The following is a 22,283-nucleotide window of genomic DNA, read 5'->3' as shown; positions in this document are numbered from 1 at the left end:
TCCATACATTCTTATTCAAGTATACTTTTTCAGCCCCCAGGTTTTAAGTTGGTTTTAAGTTAGTTTTAAAATTCCCTTTACCCATTCATCCATCATTGCAGAAATCTAAAAAACTAACCCGTAGAAAACCAAAGTATATTTTACTGCAATGTCTATTGAAACTAAAAAAAAAGTAATTTTGATTGGACTGAGGACTGAACCTTCCTACCCATGAGCTGGAGTCGACAATTCTATCTCACCAAATACCGATCGGGTACGACTGACATTTATTTTGTATATTAACTGCTACGGATTTTCTGTAATGTCATCCGATTTCAGAGACATGTGTATATATTCGCAAGTGTGATGTGCTTGCCACTAAAAGTCGATAGAATGCATTGTCTTTGACAGCGAGACCGTCTGGCAAGTTTCAACTCGATCGGATGTTGAGAATTGGGTTAATTTCTGCTTCCAAGTTTTCAATTCATTCATCCACAAAATTAGAAGTGAAATTCAAAAAGATGTATTTAAAAATCGATCACCTGATGAAACTTTTCTTACTGCTATTAAGAACATAGGAATTCAACATTAATTAGTGTAGGGAGTGTAATACCATAGCAAAAAATTTGGTGCGCATGATGAAGTGCCATAGCTTTGTTGCAACTGGATTATTGATGTTACTCATTGTCATTATATGGTTTGGATGCAAAGGGTGCACAAGGTTAAATGACAGTGCATATGATAGCAAAATTAACAAACACCAAAGCAGCAATCATGCGGCCTTCTGTAGAATAATACCTAGTGTATTTTCAAAGAGCAGATGAACACAAATTGTGTCACATACTATACAGCTGATTTTGTGTCATGTCAAGAATAATTGAGATACCTATATTAAATAATGATATCCCCATTTAAATATACTGGCAACAGGGAAAAGGAAGCTACTTAGATAAACTAAAGATAAATTAAACTTACCGGCATCATTGGGTGACGTATTCCGGCTGCTCCAACCAATCCTGCTGCTCCGGACATTCCAGAAGTGCCAGCCAGGCCAGATGCACCTGCTATTCCAGATGCGCCAGATATTCCGGATGTACCAGAAATTGCAGATGCATTAGGTGTTCCAGACGAGCCTGACATTGTAGATGGGCCTGATATTCCAGATGAGCCTGTCATTCCAGTTTGACCTGGAATTCCCAACTGACCAGACATTGGCATTTGACCACCAGGCATTTGACCACCAGACATCTGACCACCAGACATCTGGCCACCAGACATCTGACCACCAGACATCTGGCCACCAGACAACTGGCCACCAGACATCTGGCCACCAGACATCTGGCCACCAGGTATCTGCCCTCCAGAAATCTCACCACCAGGCATCTGGCTGCCAGGCATCTGAGCACCAGACAATTGAACACCAGACATCTGGCCGCCAGGCATGGCACCAGTGGGTATCTGGGCTCCAGCCATTTGTGCTCCGATCATCTGAGCACTGATTCCATGTGGCAGAGAAGCTCCAGCCATGGCTTGAGCATTCATATACTTTGCATTCCTAGCCCCTGAGTCATCATCCAAGACAAGCATCTTTACAATGTCATGCAACATATCGTCAACGGTTCTAGAACAAAAAATAATACATTGAAGACTCCGTATCTCACATAAAGTGAACATAAACGTTTTTCAAATAACTCAATAAATTTTTGTTTGGTGCAGTTGAAAAATACAGCATGCATATACATGGAGTAGTAGTCCCAAAAGTCAACTTTGTCCCTAGGAAGGCTGATGCGCCAACTCAACATTCAGAATATCACAACATGACCTTAGTAAAATGTTCTTAGTTTTCGAGATATTGGCACTTTCATGTATTTCGTAAAAATCGACACCTTAAAACAGTTTTTCAAATGTCACAGTTACAAAATTCCATGTGATCATTTTTCAAGATTCTCATTTTTATTACCGAATAGCCCTGCTATCGATCACAGTCCAAAACAAAACTAACAGTGCCTATACCATTGAAAATAAAAAAAAATTTGCCCGATTCATAAGATAATAATGAATGTTGTCTGGGGGTAAAGTACGCTAACTTTGGGTGGTGATTCTACATGATTTTAAAAGTAAATAAGATAAATAACTTTGTTCGAAATTCCAATGTTTTGGTAGTTTTTACGTTAAAAAGCAGAATTGTTTGTAAGGGAAAATAAATATTCTTCCAAAAATATTTTTTATGGGAAAATAAACATTGGAATTTCTAAAAAAGTTTTTTGTCTTTTTTACTTCTACCACCATGTAGAATCACCTCCCAAAGTTAGCGCACTTTACCCCCGGACAGCCTGTATATTTATTGTATCCCTTGTGAAAGATTTGCAATTTCCAACCAATATTCTTTTGCACTTAAATCAAACACTAATGGATGTTGTGGCACTAAAATTATAAGATTCTCAATATCTTCCTTGGTAAAAACTATATATTTTTTTAATAAATTACAAATAAAAGCTACAAAACAACTATTGCAGTGTGAGCAAACGCGGCTCTGACACCGCTGCTCAGCTACCACTGCACATCAATGAGACCACGTTACGGTTAAGTTGCGTCGGTACCACTCTGTTTTATTATGCTTCCATACATTTGTTATAGAGCATAATACTGTCGCTCCATCTAGGCATTACTGACACTAGTAGTCACTGTGCTAGGAACTGTACTTTAAGGTGTCGATTTTTACAAAATTCATTAAAGTGCCAATATCCCGAAAACTAACGACATTTTAATAGTCTTATTATGATGTTATGGTCTGTCACAAGTTGGCCTACCAGCCCCTATATTAAACATTTTTATGTCGAACAGAAAACATGAAATGCGGCAATCAATTCTATTAGGCGGTTTGTTAAGCGACTGAATCATTCTAAACACAATAACTGGCGCCCACTGAGCATAATGTAAAATTCAACAAAAATTGTTACAGCTACTTCATGTCTCAACTAAAACGGAAACTAGTTCTAACACCAATTTAGTCTACAACTACAGATGCATGACTGACTGTGCTGTAGCTACACTATACGCACAACCTTAGAGAATTTATTAACCTGTGTTGAACAAAATGATCATTAGATATTTCCTCCAGTGGTTCATTGGTCTCAATGAAAGGCTCCTCGGGCATGTTCTCGGGAGATCTATTTACGGAAATAGTAAAATTGTGTGTTAAATATAATAAGGAAGAAGAGTAATAAAACAACAACAATATTCACTATGTTGCACATATTGGTAAGTTATAGAGCTTTTGTGCGTTCATTTCACTGTTTTGATCAAAACAGAACTGCTACATTAAAACGTTTGCTTCAACTTGAACAATGAAGAAAAATAAAAATGTAAGTTGCATTACCCCTCATGTTGGTTTCGGAATGGCTCAGGAATAATTAAGACACCGTTGGGTGGGGTGGGTTGTTCAAACAAATCCTGTTCAGCGTCAGCTTCCTCCTGCTCATTAGGCTGAGGCTCAGTAACATTGGGAGCCTTCTCTCCCTTCGACTCGACCTTGACTTCATTCTGGAAATAACAATAATTAAGAAACCTACCTAATCGCAAAGACAATCCGATTTCATTCCATAGCCAATGGAAACAGTCGGTAGCCTCGGCCACGTGACTGTCCTTCCCTGATCCCTTTCTACATGTTTCCTTAAAATTGTGGAGACAAAATAAGAAAATCTAAGAACATATTGCCTATGTATGTTTTTTGTGGATAAAACATTGTTATACTTTAAGTCCCCAGAGGTATCCAAAGTGTTGGATTCCCACCCAGACATTGCGGAATCAATTATCTGCTCTCTAAATCCTCCAATAACATACAAGCAATAATTTCCACTTATAATGGTGATACCAAATATTGACAGGTTATTCAAAATATCAAAACAAGGTCAGAACAACGCTTCGTTGTTTGCACTTGGGTACTACAGTAGAACCCCGTTAATTTGAAATCCAAATATCGATTTAACAAATTCTCATGTAATTTGAAATTTAAAAAGTAAAAATTATCGTTGAAAATCAAGTTAAGCTTAAATTTTAATTTCGTGGCCAATTTCCATCGTAGCCGGCCCATCAAATTCAGATAATAAATAAAACAATAATACAAATTAGGACGATGTAACCGTGTAAATTGACATTTTACGGCATTTTACCACCATGGCTGTCTGTCAGATTAAGACATACATATGTAATTATAAACATGATTTATTTTTGCAAAAATTGAATTATGAGAAAAAAATTTCATGGGTGGACAAAAATAAAATCGAATCAATGAATTACGAATTAAAATAGAATTGTGTTTGAAAAAAAATTCTGAGGTTCTTTTTTTAACAAAATTTCAAATTATCAGGGTTCGAATTAACAGGGTTCTACTGTAATACTAAGTACTAAGAGTATATCGTCGATGGAAATCCATCACCACGTAAATCATATTTGGCCAATTTCAGGAGACAAAAAAACTGGCAATGAATTCAAACTGGAGGCAATTGAGATCAGAGGTGATTCTATTTTTATTGTAAGACTCAAATCATATTTGGCCACTATTCAGGAGACAAAAAAATGGCGATGAATTCAAACTGGAGGCAATTCAGATGCGAGGTGATTCCATTTTCATTGTAAGACTCCCTTACATTGAAATTCTATGTTCATACAACGAATGCAGGTTTATTACCACCATCGCATTGCATGTGGAGGATGACTTACGTGGTGATGTTACATACGCAGTATTGCCGTCGACGATATATATATATATGAGATAATGTGAATGAATGTGTGGAGAAATGGCGTTTTGGTTTGGTAGATTAGTGGACGAACCTTTTTTTTATTCAGGAAGTCGATGTCCGTAGCGTTGAAGACCTTAGCGCTGCTTGAGGAAGAGACCGGTGGTTCTGATCCCTTGGTAATGGCTCGCATAAACCATCCGGCGCCGGTGGCGGGCTTCGACCTGATGCTGCCCTGGGAGAATACACGCGTCAGCGGCACTAAAACAGCAACAACACTAATGTTTAATAAATATTTTCTAAGTCCCAACCAAACAAAATTTGACTCTTGAGGTGATTTTTCAAAAAAACAGCATTTTTCATAAAAATCATTCAAATCCAGTAGAACCTCGTTAATTTGAAATCCACGAAGTTCCGTCACGGCCGACCCTTTAAATTCAGATGTTTGGTGTATACTCGTAAAAATACGACATATTTCCGCATAAAACGAATTTTCTCTGCCCTTCAAAGTTGGAAATTCTAAATAAATTGGAAAAAATATGACATTTCAGTGTAAATCGATTCAGATTTACAAACTAATAATACTAATTAGGACAATGTATAACCACACAAAAATACATTTTTCGGTGTTTTACCGCCACGGCTGTCTTTTAGATTCAGATTTGAAAGCCAAGATATTTTACATAAAAGTTTTTGTGACATAAATTTTTACAGTTTTATAAACTCAACATAATAATTAGTAGTATTCAAATAAGAATATTTCTCTAACATTCAACTAAAGTTATCATTTAATTTTTAAGTTATTTTATTTTTATTGATGAGCTTATTTTAAATTTTTGCTTGCCCTTTAGGGGCCGTTCAAGTTTTACGTAAGCAGATTTATTACAATTATTTACCCCCTCTTCCCCCTTGTCACCAAAAGTAAGCAAAGCTCTTACCCCCCCTCCCATGCTTACGTAAAAATTGGTACCTATATGCATTTTTCTGTTAATGTATTCTGTTTTTTAAGCGAGTACCTAAACGTATTAATTATTTGTGGGAATCCCTGAATATGTATTCGGTTTTCAAACATAGACAATGTGTGGGTTGCCAATGTGTAAAAAAAAAATAACTACTGCTGAGCAGTGCTGACGTAATCACTATCTCGACCCCCCCACCCCCCCATGTCATCAAAAATAAGCAAAGCAAAGACCCCCCTGCCCCCCTATAGTGCTTACATAATACTTGAACGGCCCCTTATCGTTATTGCAAATTTGACATAACAAAGCAATTTCAAGATACAGTAGAACCTCGTTAATTCGAAATCCACGGGACATCAAAAATCAAATTTCGAATTAACGAATTCCCATGTAATTCGAAATTTTATGAAAAAAAAAAACGCCGAAAATAGATTTTCTCGGCCGCCTCTTCAAATCCGGGTGGTATTTTAGTTGTAAATTCGTATTAATACCAATTATTTCTTTATTTTCGCGGCCGATTACCGTAGCGGCGGGCCCTTTAAATTCAGTTATTCGCAATAAATTCGTAAAAATGCTATATATTTACGCTTAAATCGAGATTTCGGTCGCGGCCTACCCTTTAAATTGAGATAATCTTAAAAATACGATATATTTCCGCGTAAATCGAGATTTCGCGGTAATTTTCCGTCGCGGCCGGCCCTTTATTTCAAATATCTGAATTTAAATTCGTAAAAATAAACGAGAGAATTCGTGGCCGTATTCCGTCGCGGCAGGCTCTTTAAATTCAGATATTCGAAATAAATTCGCAAAAATTCGAAATATTTCCGCGTAAAACGAGAATTCGCGGCCGTATTCCGTCGCGGCTGGCTCTTTAAATTCAGATATTCGAAATAAATTCGCAAAAATACGATATATTTCCGCGTAAAACAGGAATTCGCGGCTGTATTCCGTCGCGGCCGGCTCTTTAAATTCAGATATTCGAAATAAATTCGCATAAATGCGATATATTTCCGTGTAAATCAAGAACGCGCGGCCGATTTCCGTCGCGGCCGACCCTTTAAATTCAGATATTTGATGTCAAATCGTAAAAATATGATATATTTCCGCGAAAATCGAATTTTATCGGCAGTTTTTCGTCGCGGCCGGCCTTTTAAGTTCAGATATTTGAAGTAAATTCGTAAAAATATGTCATATTTTGTCGTGAATCGAAATTTTTCGACCGATTTCCGTCGCGCCGTATTTTTTAACTCGGATATTCGAAGTAAAGTTAGTAAAAATACGATATATTTCCGCGTAAATTGAAATTTCGCGTCAGATTTCCGTCGTGGCGCGCCCTTTAAAATTCAAATATTCGAAATAAATTCGTAAAAATACAAAATATTTACGCGTAAATCGAGAATTCGCGGCCGATTTCTGTCGCAGCAGGCCATTTAAATTCAAATATTCGAAATAAATTCGTAAATATACGATACATTTACGCGTAAATCGAAATTTCGCGGCCGAGTTTCGTCGCAACTTGTAAAACTACGACATATATCCGCGTAAAACGTATTTTTTCGGCCCTTCAAACTCGGATATTCGAAATAAATTTGAAAACGTACGACATTCCAGTGTAAATCGATTCAGATTTACAAAATAATAATACTTATTAGGACGATGTATAACCACGTAAAAATACATTTTTCGGCGTTTTACCGCCACGGCTGACTTTTAGATTCAGATTTACGAAATATTATGATTTATTTTCGCAAAAATCTAATTTTTTCGAATTACATGAACAAATTTTCGTGCGCGGACAATAATAAATTTCGAATTACGAATTAACGAATTTCGAATTAAAAAAAAAATTTGTATGAAAAAATTTTTCTGCGGAAATTTTTTTGGCGAAAATTTCGAATTACGCGTTTTTTCGAATTATCGGGGTTCGAATTAACGGGGTTCTACTGTACATTTTAATTTGTACTTATTAAGCAATATATTATTGAGTGTCATTAACTACATTTTCATCTTGCTGAAACAACAAAATAATGTTTACAATTTTCCAGGCTAAAATGAAAGTGATGTTATGAAATATTGCAATAATATTATAACATCGCTCATATCAGATAATTTCAGCATTCCACTTACTTATCTGAATTATTATTATTTGAACAAACTGTTTTGTACAGATAATTTTTTTTGTACAGATAATTTATTTATTATAAAACATTGATATTACTAGAAAAGGTAGTCATGCTGTGCTGCCCCAAGGCGGGTTTGTCTACAGGTTCTACCATTTTTATTTAATTTAATAAACATGACAAAATATAATCATTTTGTTGGAAAATTTAATTGGTTTGAACAAAGACCAAATTAGGAAGTAAAATTTTTACGGTGTAAATATTTGTTTAGCAACTGAAATGTCACATGGTAGGGCAACAAAACGAAGAAGAGAAAACAGAGTAGCCAAGGAAGGTTGTATAAAGCTAACAAAAAACCACAGATGAAAACGAACAAAATGTAGAAATTGAAACTGGTTGAGAAAGGATTTTTCGTTCTCATCCCCATGTGAGCTACCCGATTTTATTTTCGTCATAACTTACTAGTGTTTTGCAAAATAAGATAATGTTCATATATTTATAAAAATAAGTAGTTTATCCAGAATAGTTAGTTATATTCAGAGAAATGATTTTTTTTAAACTTATCGTTATGGATACGCTAGCGTTGAGGAGGTTAATGCAGAATGTACATTACATAAACAGTTTGTATTATCTAATAGCTAGAGCCGGCTGATATTGCCGAAGTAAGTTCACTTAACTAGCACGAGGAAAACCAATGTTTGTGTGTTGCAGAGTTAACAAGTGACTTGTGAATTAAATATCAATGTATTATCCATAATTAATTTAAGTTACCTTTCTTCTCAAAGACCATGGTGGCCGACTGGCTGTGTTGCAGTTCCGACTCCTCTTCATGGAATGCTCCGCTGGAGTCAAACGATCCGCTTGGGATGGCCGTGTTATCTGGATTAGCCCTGAAAATCAAATATAAAAATGTTTAGACAAAGCTCAATGGGTCGAAACACGTGACCGATAAGAACAGGGGCAAAAGCAGAAGTGTTCTCATGGTCTCCTAATCTACCTTGCAGTTGCAGTTCAATTGCAGTTCCAGATGGTTGTTCCGGGCTGCAGTCTGCATGGTAAATATTTCCTGATAATAGCCAACCTCCAATAGAGGTCAGATTTTTTTTTTAAAATAATCTCTGGTCCCTTGGAAAACTTCTTGAGAGTTTCACTGTACCAACATTTTGATGGCATTTCGGTACTGCAGTAGAACCTCATTAATCTGAAATCCACGGGACATCAAATATCAAAATTCAAATACAACAAATTCCCATGTAAGTCGAAATTTTATGATAAAAAAGATGCAGAAAATCGACTTACTCGGCCGCCCCTTCAAATTCGGGTAGTATATTAGGAGTAAATTCATATTAATACGAAATATTCCCATGAAAATCGAATTTTCGCAGCCGATTACCGCCGCGGTCGGCACTTAACCTCTCAGAAAAGGACTTTTATTTACTTTGTGTTCCTTTGCGAACTGTCAAAACGCGGAAATTTTTGTGTTATTCACGAGTTTTGTTAAAAGCTTCATAACTCACGTTTTGGGAAACGTAGCCTCATTCTAAAAAATGTTTTGGAAAGATTATGAAATTCACTATCGTATTGTTTTGTAATACGTAAATATTTGCGTTTCTAAATATACATTTTCTGAAAACGTCAAAAATATGTAAAAATCGCTGACCATTATTTCAAAGCTGTGAAAAATGTACTTTTTTCTGAGTATCATAAAGAAATAACACTTTATATATTGAAGAAATATAATTAAAAACTATTGGTCACCTCAAAATATTAACCGTCCAAACTAAAATATTTTTAATAAATTATTTAAAAACGCAATAAATTACGAACGAACAAGCTGACAGATTCAATCGACTCAGATAATGCACCTTTAGATTCCATAGATATTTTTGAATGCAGACGCGTAGCGTTATTCATTATCGATACTCTGTTTTTTAAATCATGGCAATCCGTATACTAGTGATGGAAATAAATCGATTTTTGTAAAATCTCGCGCGCTTACGTGAAAAGACGTACTAATGTCTTGACCGCTATTATCATATTTACGTCTTTTGACGTTCTAATGTTCCGAGTGGTTAAGTTATTCAAAGTAAATTTGTAAAAATGTGATATATTTACATGTAAACTGAAATTTCGCAACCGACCCTTTAAATTAAGATATATTATTTTATAATTCGTAAAAATATGATAATTTTATTTTCTCGGTAGATTACCTCGCGGCTGGGCTCTGAATTCAGATATTTGAAGTGAATTCATAAAATTAAGTCATATATAATCAATATTTAACTCTCGGGAATTTACCTAAATCTTTTTTCCGCCAGCCCTCAAGCATTCCTATATCCTCCACCAATCCTTTTCAACGCAGTTCTGGCGTTTGCCATTAAGAGCTGTTAAATTAATGATTCTGTTTCTAAGCATAATACTTTGGAAGTTTTTGAAACTTGGATAAGAGCGGTAAAATAATAAAATGAAATTATTATTTTAACCATTGTAAATTAGAACATAAATGAAGGACATGTCGCACACCTTCATCTACAGTGCCTTAAGACAAAATATGCAACCTGTGACCGAAACCAAACAAGCGTGTTTAAAGGAATTCAGAAGTTCAATTATGGCAGTTTTTGTTATATTTTGTCTTACGGCAGTGTAGTTGTGGGAGTGCAATAATTTTAAGCATTTGATAGTGGAGGTTAGTAGGACTCACCACTCGGGCAATAGATCATCCGGGCTATGGCTGTCTCCGGCCCACGTCTTGCGGTTATTGGCCCAAGGGGGTGGACGCCTTTCTCCGCCTCGTTCCAAGTGGGCCTCCCTCTCCGCATCCTCTTCCCTCCAAGATAGCTTCTTGCCTGGAAATAACAATGTAATATAAAGTTATTTAGAATAAAGATGATGTACAAATAAGTTGGTAAATCTATTTAGCATAGGAATGAGAGCATTGTGTAAGTTAATCCGTAGTGAAAAGGGATTGGAAGGAAAAATGTTAGACATTTGACTTTAGACCTCATACGCACAGTTGCCATAAGTGTATAAACCCTATTATTACGTTATTATTATTATTTAGTGAGCAGGAAGCATTTTGATGATGTGCTCATATATAATAACGCAATAAGTTAAATAGTAATTGAGTTATTTTAGATTTAAAATAAGTTAATCTTTTCTTCTCTCCAAATAAGAATCCAATGGAGCTTTAAATTGGTTTATATGTTAGTAGAATCAATGACACGTTGTGGAAGGTTCCATGCATTCTACTTCACCTAGGATTGGACACCAAAGGTGTTTTATTAATTTTTTTCCAGTGTCCACGGAGACTATAATGTCCAGATAAAATTTTGAAAGTCTCAATTAAGTCACCCTTTTCTCTGTTTTCTTTTAATGTTGGTAATTTTAAATATTATTAGGTGGTTTTACAAGACATTGATCGTCTCTCATATCCGCAATAGTCTGATGATATTGGTTGCGTTTAACCCTTAGGAGCAGGAACCCTGCAATTGCAGTGTTGAAGAATTGTGCCCACGCATGGCACAAAGCTATGCAATTGCATTTTCGACCTTATACATTCATTTTGTCTTTGGATATTACTTCTAGTGGGTTTGTTAAACACAAAAATCGAAATGTCACTTTATCAAGTATGGAATTGTCTTCATTATGGCCTTAACCAAAATGTATTTACTATTTATTGAATATTCTTGCTGGCTCGTTGCCGGGATAATTAGGTTCAATTGGCTAACAGCAGATGGAGGGCATCCATTGCATTCTATATTGATACTGCCTTGCATAAAGTGCAATCTGCTAATGTTGATTGTAAGTACAATGTTGAATGGAGTGCGATAATATGTAATTACCAAAGTGGGGCGGCTGCTGCATCTGCTGTATCTGCTGCTGGAGGGATGGAGGAGGCCGCAGGCGGGGGCCGGGGACCTCTCCAGAGGCCCTCCAGGCATCTTCCTCCTCAGCAGTACGCCCGTAGTTGCGCCTCCAATTGGCGTCGTGGCCCCGATGGTATCCTCCGGTATAATCCTTTCGGGCATTGTATGGGGTAGGATTCTCCCCGTCAGGCGGATCGGACATACCACGAGCCAGGTTAGCCTCTGGACCCTTGCGCGTATAGGCCATGCTGCGAGACCTGACGCTAAAAGAAAACAATCATCTCCATTAGTTCATACCCATTCCAAATGATTCTCAAGAATAAGTTGACAAGCTCATCCCTAAATATTGGTGCCACGCAACATCTAGTCAATGACTAGGTCCTGTAGAATTCCTCAGCTATAGTCTTTATTTTTTTGTCACTAGTTCGCGGCATTAGTACATTCGCAACAGAAAAAAAAAACATGCGTAAGAACTGCATATCCTCACACTGTCATTCAATGAAGTAAAGCAACCAACAAGTTTTTTAAAAAAAAAGTGTGGCTTGTTTACAGAGCCTACGATTCTGGAAGTATTCAGTATGTGGTGAAAAAACATTGGGAAAGATAGAATAGAGCACCGGTACTCACCCGTAGTTCCCATTGTTGAAATCTTTCCGGGTATTGTAGAAGGTTCCTCCATTCTCCCACTCACCTGGCTCCATCCCCACGGCAGCATCGCGAGGCCCAGCGCCACGGCCGCGACCACTGTTAACAATAATCACACTAATTAGATCTCCTATGCCCTGCTCTCTTCGGCATAAATATGTATGACCAATTATAATTGATCGATTACTAAGCATCAATTATTAATCAAATTTAATAATAACAATAAATGTGGAAAAATTTTACATACTATATTTAATCTAGAGAGGTTGACCTTTAATCATAATGCAAAATCGTAAAATATTTTTAAAAATCAATGATATTTTTTTATACAATTAATACGAGATCTATGTATGGCATTTTTTCATTGTTTAAAAGTATCTGATCGAAGTTTCAAAGTCATGGAGTGCCTTCCTCTACTAAAGCTTTCATTAATCTTGTTCTAGATAAATCTTTAATTTGATGCACCTCACAATATGACCCAGATTGTGAAGGTATCTGTGTGCCCGAAATAAGCTCAATTTTTTTCCATATTTCTGATGAAATTGATCCAAACATTTTCAAATATCGTAAATCTTTCTTGAACAAATGATCAATTTAATTGGGCTGTCTGGTTATATAGTGCCTGAGTTGAAAGATATATTGTGGTCAGTGGAAATGTTCATAGATTATAGTAGGTCTTTGCTTACTTGGAATAGTATTCTGGATTGTAGTAGTAGTTTGAAGTAGGTTTGGAGCGACCACGCTGTGAGGGGAACTCCTGTTGCTTGCCCATGGCGGGCCGGGAGCCGGCGTTGAGGGGGCCCATGTTATTCGGGCCCACTTTGGGAGGGATGTTGCGAGCCAGCCAGTTGTTGCGCCGATTCTAATTCACATAAAACAGTATTAGTTGGGTGCAGTTGGGCAGATGTGAAATTGTTTCAGTATCAACCGACCGAATTCCTTACTCCTTGTCTTGACATTATGTTTAATTTACTCACAATACAATAATGTCTTTATTTGGATTATTACTTATTGTTATTTTTATACATAACAATAATGTATATCAAAGATTGGAAAATGTGTATAGTTTGAGTTCATAACATAAAAGGTTAAAATTAATAACTTTGCAGTGGAACAATAATTATAAAATGAAACTGTATCTTTGCATAGGTACATCACATTTTGTTTATGTGAACACACCAGTGGATTTTGACACAACCTTACCTTTGTTAGGGCAGACAAACTAAATTGTAGTGTTTCTACAAATAAATGCATTCACAATATTGCAGCTTTTTTATGAATATATAGAAAACTTGAAACAAAATTTTAGTATTTACTGATTTAAAAGAAAGCGTATGTTGCAAGTGTAAGGACAAATTGAGGGCTTTAAGTCAAACAATGTTATCTACAAAAAGACATACCATGTATGATCGTGTAAGAAATGTGGAGATCCGCAAAGAGTGCAAGGCTGATGTAAGCGTAACGAGTAAGATTAGGAAAGGGACGTTTAGATGATTTGGACATGTAGAGCAAAAGAGCAAAGAAAGGAATTTAAGGAGAATATATGACGCAAATGCGAATGGTAGCAGAAGTCAGGGACGCCCGAGGAAGACATGGCACGATCAAGTGAATCAGATACTTGAGTCGGGCCATGTCAAGAGTCAGAATAATAGAAGAGTATGTATGAGACGATGTATGAGTGTGAATAAGGCAAGAAGTGTGTGCCAAGACCGTGTTGTTTGGCAGTCTGTCCTCTCTGCCTACCCCTGCAGGGAAACGGCGTGATGGTTAGTTAGTTAGACATATCAGTATTGGCATGTTTTTTTTGTAAACAACATTGTTCAACTTTAACTCATTCATTGCAAGCTTTTGTTAAAAAAAAATATTTATTTTTTAAACTGTTAAAAACAAGTTGGACTGGTCTTCCCATGGGTGTGATTTGCACTGAGCAAGTTAAGACCTAGAATTATTTGTTTGTTTTTATGTGCTACAAAACAAAGCAACCAAGAACGCACCGAGCCACATTAGATGTGTAACGGGACGAAACCGAGCGACTTAGAATACTTTTTCACTCACACCTATTACGGCATCCCTATCTATGAACGCAGGACATCGTATATCTCTACTGGTAGCACAGCATACAGTTCACCATTAGTGAAACATTAAAACCCAGATTGGTAAACTTAGCCTGTCGTCCCACTAACTTGGTAGACCCCACTGAAAAATCCCACTACACTGCAAACCTTGGTGAACTTTACATTTCTATGCAGGTTTTCTGGTTTTTGTCGATTCGGTATCGATACCGAGCCAGTGGGACGACGGTACATATATACGTGATTCCGAACCACCGCTGCCACACGCAATTATACACGATTTCAAATTCGTCTTATGATATCTCGACTCTCTCCATACAGATGGTGAAAACTCAAGCTCAAAAGTATTTGATCATCATGTGTGGATTGCAACATGTATTGTTATATGAAGACAAAGAAACACTACTTTTAATCTTCCAAAATCATCAATATAATTAAGGTGCAATCTGAGTGAAGAAGATATTGGAGAATTATTTGTCGATCTTCACTATGGAAATTGAGAAAATACTGGGAATTAAAACGGTTGTTTGTTTAAACACAAAACGAGCAGAGATCCTGAGCCGGTCGTAGGCTCAACTGATAACGAAAAGTGTCGTCCCTTTCAGTAGGTTACAGAGATTTTTTAATATAGTCGGAGATAACGCGATATGTCCCCCTCTCCGCGAGCATAGAAATATTATAACAAACCATCTAGTTATTAAATTTGTTAAAAAACATGTGGAACTGCTATAAATATGTGTCGTACTTGCAAATTGAATGTACCCAAAATAAAATTAAAATTGTGAATTTATTTAATAATCCCATTACAATATGATTTTATATAACAGTTTATTGGTATTATTTACTTTTCCTGCAAATAAAGTCTTTGTTCCGAACTCACTTTAGCGATTACTATTATTCAATGCCTTTATAGATGTAGATTACGAACATGTTACTAACACAAATATAGCCTTTTAAATTTAGCATAGCAGCAATTAATTTTCAGCAACTTTTTATTGGCAAATATCTTCATTGCTTAATCTTGTATTGATAGTACTTCTGCAAATATGCCAATAAAGAAACATACCATTAAAGCGTGCAATCTGCAGAAATGTAAATGGGTATATGTCAAAACGTAAAATGAAAAAATGTGTTTACTGAACTAGTGGCTAGAGATGACAGGCTGTATTTTACAATGACAGATATATATATATATATACGACAGATATATTAAAAGTATAACTAACAATTTGCGAGATATAAGTGAAGATTGTAAATCATAAACAATAAAGTTTGAACTTATGTTACCATGAATCAATACACGTATGGTGGCTCATTACCAAAGTGTCACACTTGCGGATTTCATGAAAGTGATTTGTAAAAAGTATGAAGAAGAAAAAAACACTACGGAAGGGAAAACCAACCTATTTTAATTATTACTTTTTGAAAAGCAACAATTTGATGATTTAAAACCCAGATTGGTAAACTTAGCCTGTCGTCCCACTAACTTGGTAGACCCCACTGAAAAATCCCACTACACTGCAAACCTTGGTGAACTTTACATTTCTATGCAGGTTTTCTGGTTTTTGTCGATTCGGTATTGATACCGAGCCAGTGGGACGACGGTACATATATACGTGATTCCGAACCACCGCTGCCACACGCAATTATACACAATTTCAAATTTGTCTTATGATATCTCGACTCTCTCCATACAGATGGTGAAAACTCAAGCTCAAAAGTATTTGATCATCATGTGTGGATTGCAACTTGTATTGTTATATGAAGACAAAGAAACACTACTTTTAATCTTCCAAAATCATCAATATAATTAAGGTGCAATCTGAGTGAAGAAGATATTGGAGAATTATTTGTCGATCTTCACTATGGAAATTGAGAAAATACTGGGAATTAAAATGGTTGTTTGTTTAAACACAAAACTTACAAATAAAACAAAGAAAAGAGTCCAATTATATATATATATATGTTTTTGTGTTTCGCCCTGCTCAACAATATTCCACAAAAAAAAGTTGAAAATTGTTCAAATGTAGTGTAAAATCAAAAGCAGTATATAGTCCTATAAATATGAAGTATGTTAGAGACCCATAGATCTAATGTGAGATGAATGCATTTACCACACTATCTCTTTGTTTATTTGTCTCAGTTAAAAATGTGGGGGGTCTCTCTCTGTATTCTGTAGAGGGTAAATATTTATTAAGAATGTACTTTAGATATCACTAATGAGTTTGCAAAATAAACAAAGCTGTCAGGGGCAAGCGGAAAGCCATAAAGATTATTTCAATTGGCAAGTTTAAAACAAGAGAAATAGTTTGGTGTATTCTAGTTGTCAGAGTGCTTTTGTTTTAGGTATATGGTTAAAATATTTTATTATCAGTCTTGTAAACAATTCTGAATGATGATCTTTCACCAGGGCAATACCCAGAGTCCCCTCCACTCTTAATTAATTGTGAAATACAAATTAATTTTATAAAACCCCCAACCTTCAGATTCGCAGTCGAGAATAGGCATAAACCAATGGAAATAAGGATCTTTCAAAGATGTGTTTTAGTATGTTGCCTAATTAAACTAAAACACCAAAAATCACAAAGTGTAGAGAGTTTTATCATGTACTTTCACAGGCAAAAGAGGTTTGGTTGGGTCAGGTAGTAAGGCAATACAACAAACCATTAGTTGGAAGGTAATCTTATACGTATAGGCATCCCCATAAGATAATATATACAGGACAGAATGCATGAATCTAACAGGCCATGAAAACCTTCAGCATATTATTAAAGTCAACACTCACCGACTCGTCCTCTGCACTCTCCGCCTGAAGCGCTAAGGGTAACTGTGCCCTATTTACAAACAGTTCCTCGTTGTTTGTCAAATCATTGGGTGGACTTACATTCCCATCAAATAGCGCTAGCATCTCCTCGCGTCCGTAACTAAATACAATCAACAAAACAATTCATTAGTATCCACAATTGTACTGGTAAACTCGAAAAACATCTAATAATTCTAAGGGACAGTTAAATATAAAATGTATAGTTTATCGCAAATCATTATAATACAAAGCTTTTAACTAATTAAATGGTTTATTTGATCATAGGGTGAAAATTGGGTAAAATTTTGAAACAAAGCATAAAAAGTTATAAATTATAAATGATTTGAGTCATAAGTTCGAACTGATAACCTGGATGGTATCTTTCAATAATTTTTTTTTTAATTTCAATCACTATGCAAAAATAACGCACTATTGTTCAATGGTGACAATTTGATTTCGGATTACATGCTTTTTGTATTTAATCTGACAAGACTAAATTCGGAATTTAGTTATTAGATAATTAGCTGTAAACGTAAAAGTTCAATATCCAATAATTAAATTTGCAATGTGCTGAAATACAAAAATAGCATACTATTCAATGGTGACGATTTGATTTCGGATTATATGCATTTTTGTATTTAATCTGACAAGACAATATTCCCAATTTAGTTTTTTGTAACTAACTAACTAACCATCACGCCGTTTCACCGCAGGGGTAGGCAGAGAGGACGGACCGTCAAACAACTCGGTCTTGGCACACACTCCTTGCCTCATTCACATTCATACATCGTCTCATACATACTCTTCTATTGTTCTGACTCTTGACATGGCCCATAGAATTTAGTAATTTAGAATTGAGACTCTTGACATAGAATTCAGTATCCAATAGAAGAAGCACATATTGTATTAAGATTATAGATTATTTAAAATAAATTACAATATGGATGTGAACTACACTACTTAGTTGAATCAAAGAAAGCAATAATGTATTTATGCAAGATACAAAGAAGAATGTGCGACCCTAATTTAGTTTTAGAATCAAGATTAACTCAACATGTAAACTATGTATATTAACCGTTTGAGTGCCAAAAAAATTTATACAGTTGCTTGTAAAATGCCACCAAAAAAAAAATATTTTTTATGAAACTATATATTTTTTTAAAACCCCATAAATTCTTTGAATTTTCAAGGATTTCGATGATTTTTTCGGTGTTTTATTAAAGAATATTGGTTTAGAATCACGCGGAGGAGGATCCTGAAGACCAGGCGTTTCGAAAAAATGAGAATTTTATGTACAGACGTTCGCGCGAATCAGAACACGACTGACGCAATCGATGGAAATCGACGATCGGCAATCTTCGTTAAAACACGAATCGACGAAAATCGACGATTGGCACCCAAACGGTTAAATTGGACCAATGTAAAATGGGAAGCGAGTACAAAGATAGAATGCAGTTGAAATGAAAGAGAAGAAGAAATTTACCGATGATCCGCCAGCCGACAACGGTTGTTATTATTTTTGAAGTCCTTAGGGTCTTTAGGGTCTTTGATGTCTTTAGGGTCTTTGATGTCTTTAAGGTCTTTGACATCCTTGTCTTTGACATCCTTCTCTTTGTTGTTGGGCGGCGTGCTGTTGTTGGTGGGGCCCCTCGGCTTGGGGGTGCTGGTGGGCAGGGCTGCGGCGCCACCAGATGAGGGCCCGGCCTGGGGCGTGGTGCTGGCTGCCGTCACCGGGTTGCTGTTGTCTTGCGACAGGTTGTGAAGCCAGTCAGGACCGAATTTCATAAATTTATCATTTCTTTTGTCCCCCATGTTAGTCTTTCAAACGATCAACGGAGATTTATCAGATTAGATTCTCAACTTCCCGTAGTGGCTGTGTAAGAGAAAAAATAAAACAACAATTAAATCACTTGTTCGCCTGTCAGCTAGTTTAGAGAATCATAGGCAAAACTTCAGGGGGGGCTACACATATCTTTGTCATACTACTGGATTAATCGCTACCATTTTACCTTAACCCATTCAGACCCCTTCGGCATAATTTTACACACTTATTTTAAGAAATTTTATGTATTTTAAATCTTCCGCCGGTTTTGATTAGACTAGTAACATTATTTTTGTTTGAAAATATTACTGAAGTTTTTAAATAGTGATTTGTGACCAGATCTGAATACCCACGTACTTCCCCACCTTCCTCCTCCTCGTCTCCTTCCCCTCCTAAAGCTAAAGTGAAGCCTAATCCACCACCTAATATTTTTTTCTCCCTTGACAATAATACAGGTCTGAAGGGGTTATTAACCTTTCCTTATCTGTGGTGTGTATTTACTACACATTGCTTCTAATAACTTTAATAACTCTATAAATATAATAAATTCTGGGTTCAGATTTTAGGTATTCCTCCGTTATACATGTATGCACTGAATTAAAAAATAATATTTTACATAGTTTTCAAATTCAATTAAAAATCAGACATTTTTGTTAAAAATCGGGAACAAATACACCAATACAATCAACCGTGTGATACTAATACGCAAAGAGTGTGCGAGAAAATGACAGGCTATTGATGTCCCGCTTTAATTCGCTATGCGGGAACATGAGACATCCACACGTCTGCATTTGCCTTTTGATTTAGACCATCGATACCTACGACCGCACAGCTGTGTTTGTGCCAGCCGCCAGCCGCTAACCAGTCGCCCGCGAATCGCCGTTAGATGTGGACCCCTCGCACATATCTTTAGCATTTGCCGATGGTTTTTAAATGTTTTCAGCAATTAAATTACAATTATTATCACGTTTGATATAAAATATAATAAACATAATCGATTAGCTATGAATATTCATATTTTTCCGATACTAAATCGCTGATTTTGAGATGTGTATTGACTACACAGCACCGGAACGCGTGGATTTTTTTAGCACAGTAAAGGAAAGGTTAAAACATACATTTAATACCAAAGCAAACACATCAAGTAAAAGGCGAGAGTATTAACAATTGCGCAGATGAAGTCATTATTGTGATTCATTTTTGGGTTATTATGCTGTTCCAGATTCGAATGGCATTACAGTGACCATCATCAGGGCAGATGATGGATATTGTAGTGCTGTTTGAAACGTTGATCAAAGTAGAAAAAAATGAATCATGATAACAATATATTCATACAATTAGCAGTAATGGAAATCAAAAGTTCTTATCTTGAAGATAAGCTTACCGAACAATAACATTAGTAAGCTACAAAACACAACATAATATATATGCATAATAATATACAATCGCCGCCAACACAATTTGCATTATGACAATCAACATAACATCTCGCTCGCCCCACATTTTAATAAAAACGGGAAGCCATGCGACGCGTGAACGCTTTAGCAAGAATTTATTTACGTAAGTGTACAAAGATCATAATTGCTTGTTGTAGATAAATAAACATAAATTTTACTAATATTTTTTGCCCTGAGGAAAATAATTTCCCTCTGGGCCTATGTCATCTTTGGGGATGCTGTGTAGGGAGTCATTTTAAAGGAAAGGAAGCAGGAAGTTCTGGGAGGGTAAAAGGTATGAGGGCTGGGTAGGAATTTAGGTAATTAGTGTGTCCAGGAGTGACGGAAGTATGAATATATCCCTCTCACTGCGGCGCAAGGCGATAGGTCGAGAGACCAGTTGGAGAGGTCAAAGGATCTCTTCAAACCAGGATCTCCCGGTCTGACACGCCACGCAGCTGGTGGGCAGCCGCATCCTGAACACATCTCACCCGATGATCCCAGGGACCCCTGCTAAATCACCAAACGTGGGTAACTACTTGAGTGACTTATGGCAGGTGTTTGTTACCAAATAAACAATAAATGGTTCTAGGGGCGGCGGTACCCACAACCCCACCCAATTTACAATACAGAATACGCTGAGGGAAGGATACATAGGCACTGTGTATGGAAGTCGCGTGTTACATTTTACAATAGGAAATGTTATATTGCACAAACACATTAGAAGCAAAGATTAAGATTTTTACTCGAATTCAGTATTTATAGATGCTATAATTTTTTACATATTACCTGCATGAATACCCCATCCAAAGGCTTTGTCAAAAGGGAAACAACACTCAATATTATGTTGACATGTCAAAATGTATATTCAAGGAATCAAAAATAATAAATACATGACAACAAAAATTAGAATATCTTACCGAATGAACAAGTCTGGAATAAATCTAGGACACCCAATATCCGAACAGTGCTCGCATAATAGCGTCCTGTGGATAGGACACTAAAAAATATGGGGCAATATAATATATTATATCACCTATGCAAATCAATACGTCCCAGTGGAATGTACATTGGCATGGGAGATACACATGGATGGGACCGATTTTTACCAAATATGGCGCCCTCGATACGATTAAAAACTAAAATACGACTTGAAAACGCGATGACTGATTCACACAGAGAGGGCAGATATTTTCCAAATATGGCGACCTCAGTGTGATTGAAAAACTAAAATATGACTTGACAACGCAATACTAAGGAGAGAGTTGACAAACAAGAAGTAAACACAAAAAAGAGGTTATTAGACATTGTCAAAAACCTAAACAATCATAAAGGCTTACAACATCGGTTGCAAAGACAATGTGTGCCGTCAGCGTATGTTCCAGAAGCACGACGCTTTTACGGACAAATAACTAGACACAGAACACAATTTTCATGTCGCAAACGTGTTAAGTCCACACACAAATCGTGGAAGAATCGTAAAACATGAAAACATACCTCAATTTCGAGAGCCAATGAAAATACTGCAGACGGTTTCTGTTGAATTCAATATAAGGCGCTATGCGAACATGCAACACGAACGGGGGGCGGCGGGAAGTGGCGTGAAGTGGCGTTTGGTGGCGTTCGCGTCCGTTTCTCTGGACGATGTTAAAAAATTGCCATACGTAAAAACAACAGACACGCCAACAAGTGCAAAACTAAATGTCTTGTCGAACAGCACTGCCCTGACGATTGACACTGCAATGCTATCTAAAACGTTGGCCAAAGATGGAGGTAGCGCAACACGGAAAATTACCCAAAAAATAAATCATTTTAAATGTCTAGTTATTTATTTCTAGCCGT

At 36.4% G+C, this 22,283-nt stretch overlaps 1 protein-coding gene across 4 annotated transcripts in view; it reads right to left on the bottom strand.

The window, feature by feature from the left end:
• Positions 1-22,079, bottom strand: part of Gyf (GIGYF family protein Gyf) — a 56,858-nt gene extending 34,779 nt beyond the window's left edge. For 2 of the 4 annotated variants that reach the window (XM_089646088.1, XM_089646089.1), the window contains exons 1-12: positions 21,939-22,079; positions 18,667-19,056; positions 17,166-17,304; positions 12,995-13,170; positions 12,291-12,407; positions 11,640-11,926; positions 10,499-10,643; positions 8,569-8,687; positions 4,813-4,979; positions 3,359-3,522; positions 3,063-3,149; positions 955-1,600 (exon numbers count right to left, since the gene is read on the bottom strand). In XM_089646088.1, the coding sequence (XP_089502214.1) occupies positions 955-1,600; positions 3,063-3,149; positions 3,359-3,522; positions 4,813-4,979; positions 8,569-8,687; positions 10,499-10,643; positions 11,640-11,926; positions 12,291-12,407; positions 12,995-13,170; positions 17,166-17,304; positions 18,667-18,995 (2,376 nt within the window). In that variant the 5' untranslated portion in view covers positions 18,996-19,056; positions 21,939-22,079. The remainder of the gene's footprint in view (positions 1-954; positions 1,601-3,062; positions 3,150-3,358; positions 3,523-4,812; positions 4,980-8,568; positions 8,688-10,498; positions 10,644-11,639; positions 11,927-12,290; positions 12,408-12,994; positions 13,171-17,165; positions 17,305-18,666; positions 19,057-21,938) is intronic. The other 2 variants (XM_089646090.1, XM_089646092.1) reach the window with 2 other exon arrangements.
• Positions 22,080-22,283: the final 204 nt, after the last annotated feature.

Source organism: Hesperophylax consimilis, chromosome 23 (genome assembly GCF_061612785.1).
Source record: "Hesperophylax consimilis isolate HC1 chromosome 23, BYU_Hcon_1.0, whole genome shotgun sequence".
Lineage (NCBI taxonomy): Eukaryota > Metazoa > Arthropoda > Insecta > Trichoptera > Limnephilidae > Hesperophylax > Hesperophylax consimilis.
Note: the sequence above shows the minus strand (reverse complement) of the source record. Positions and strands in the feature narration are given on the sequence as shown.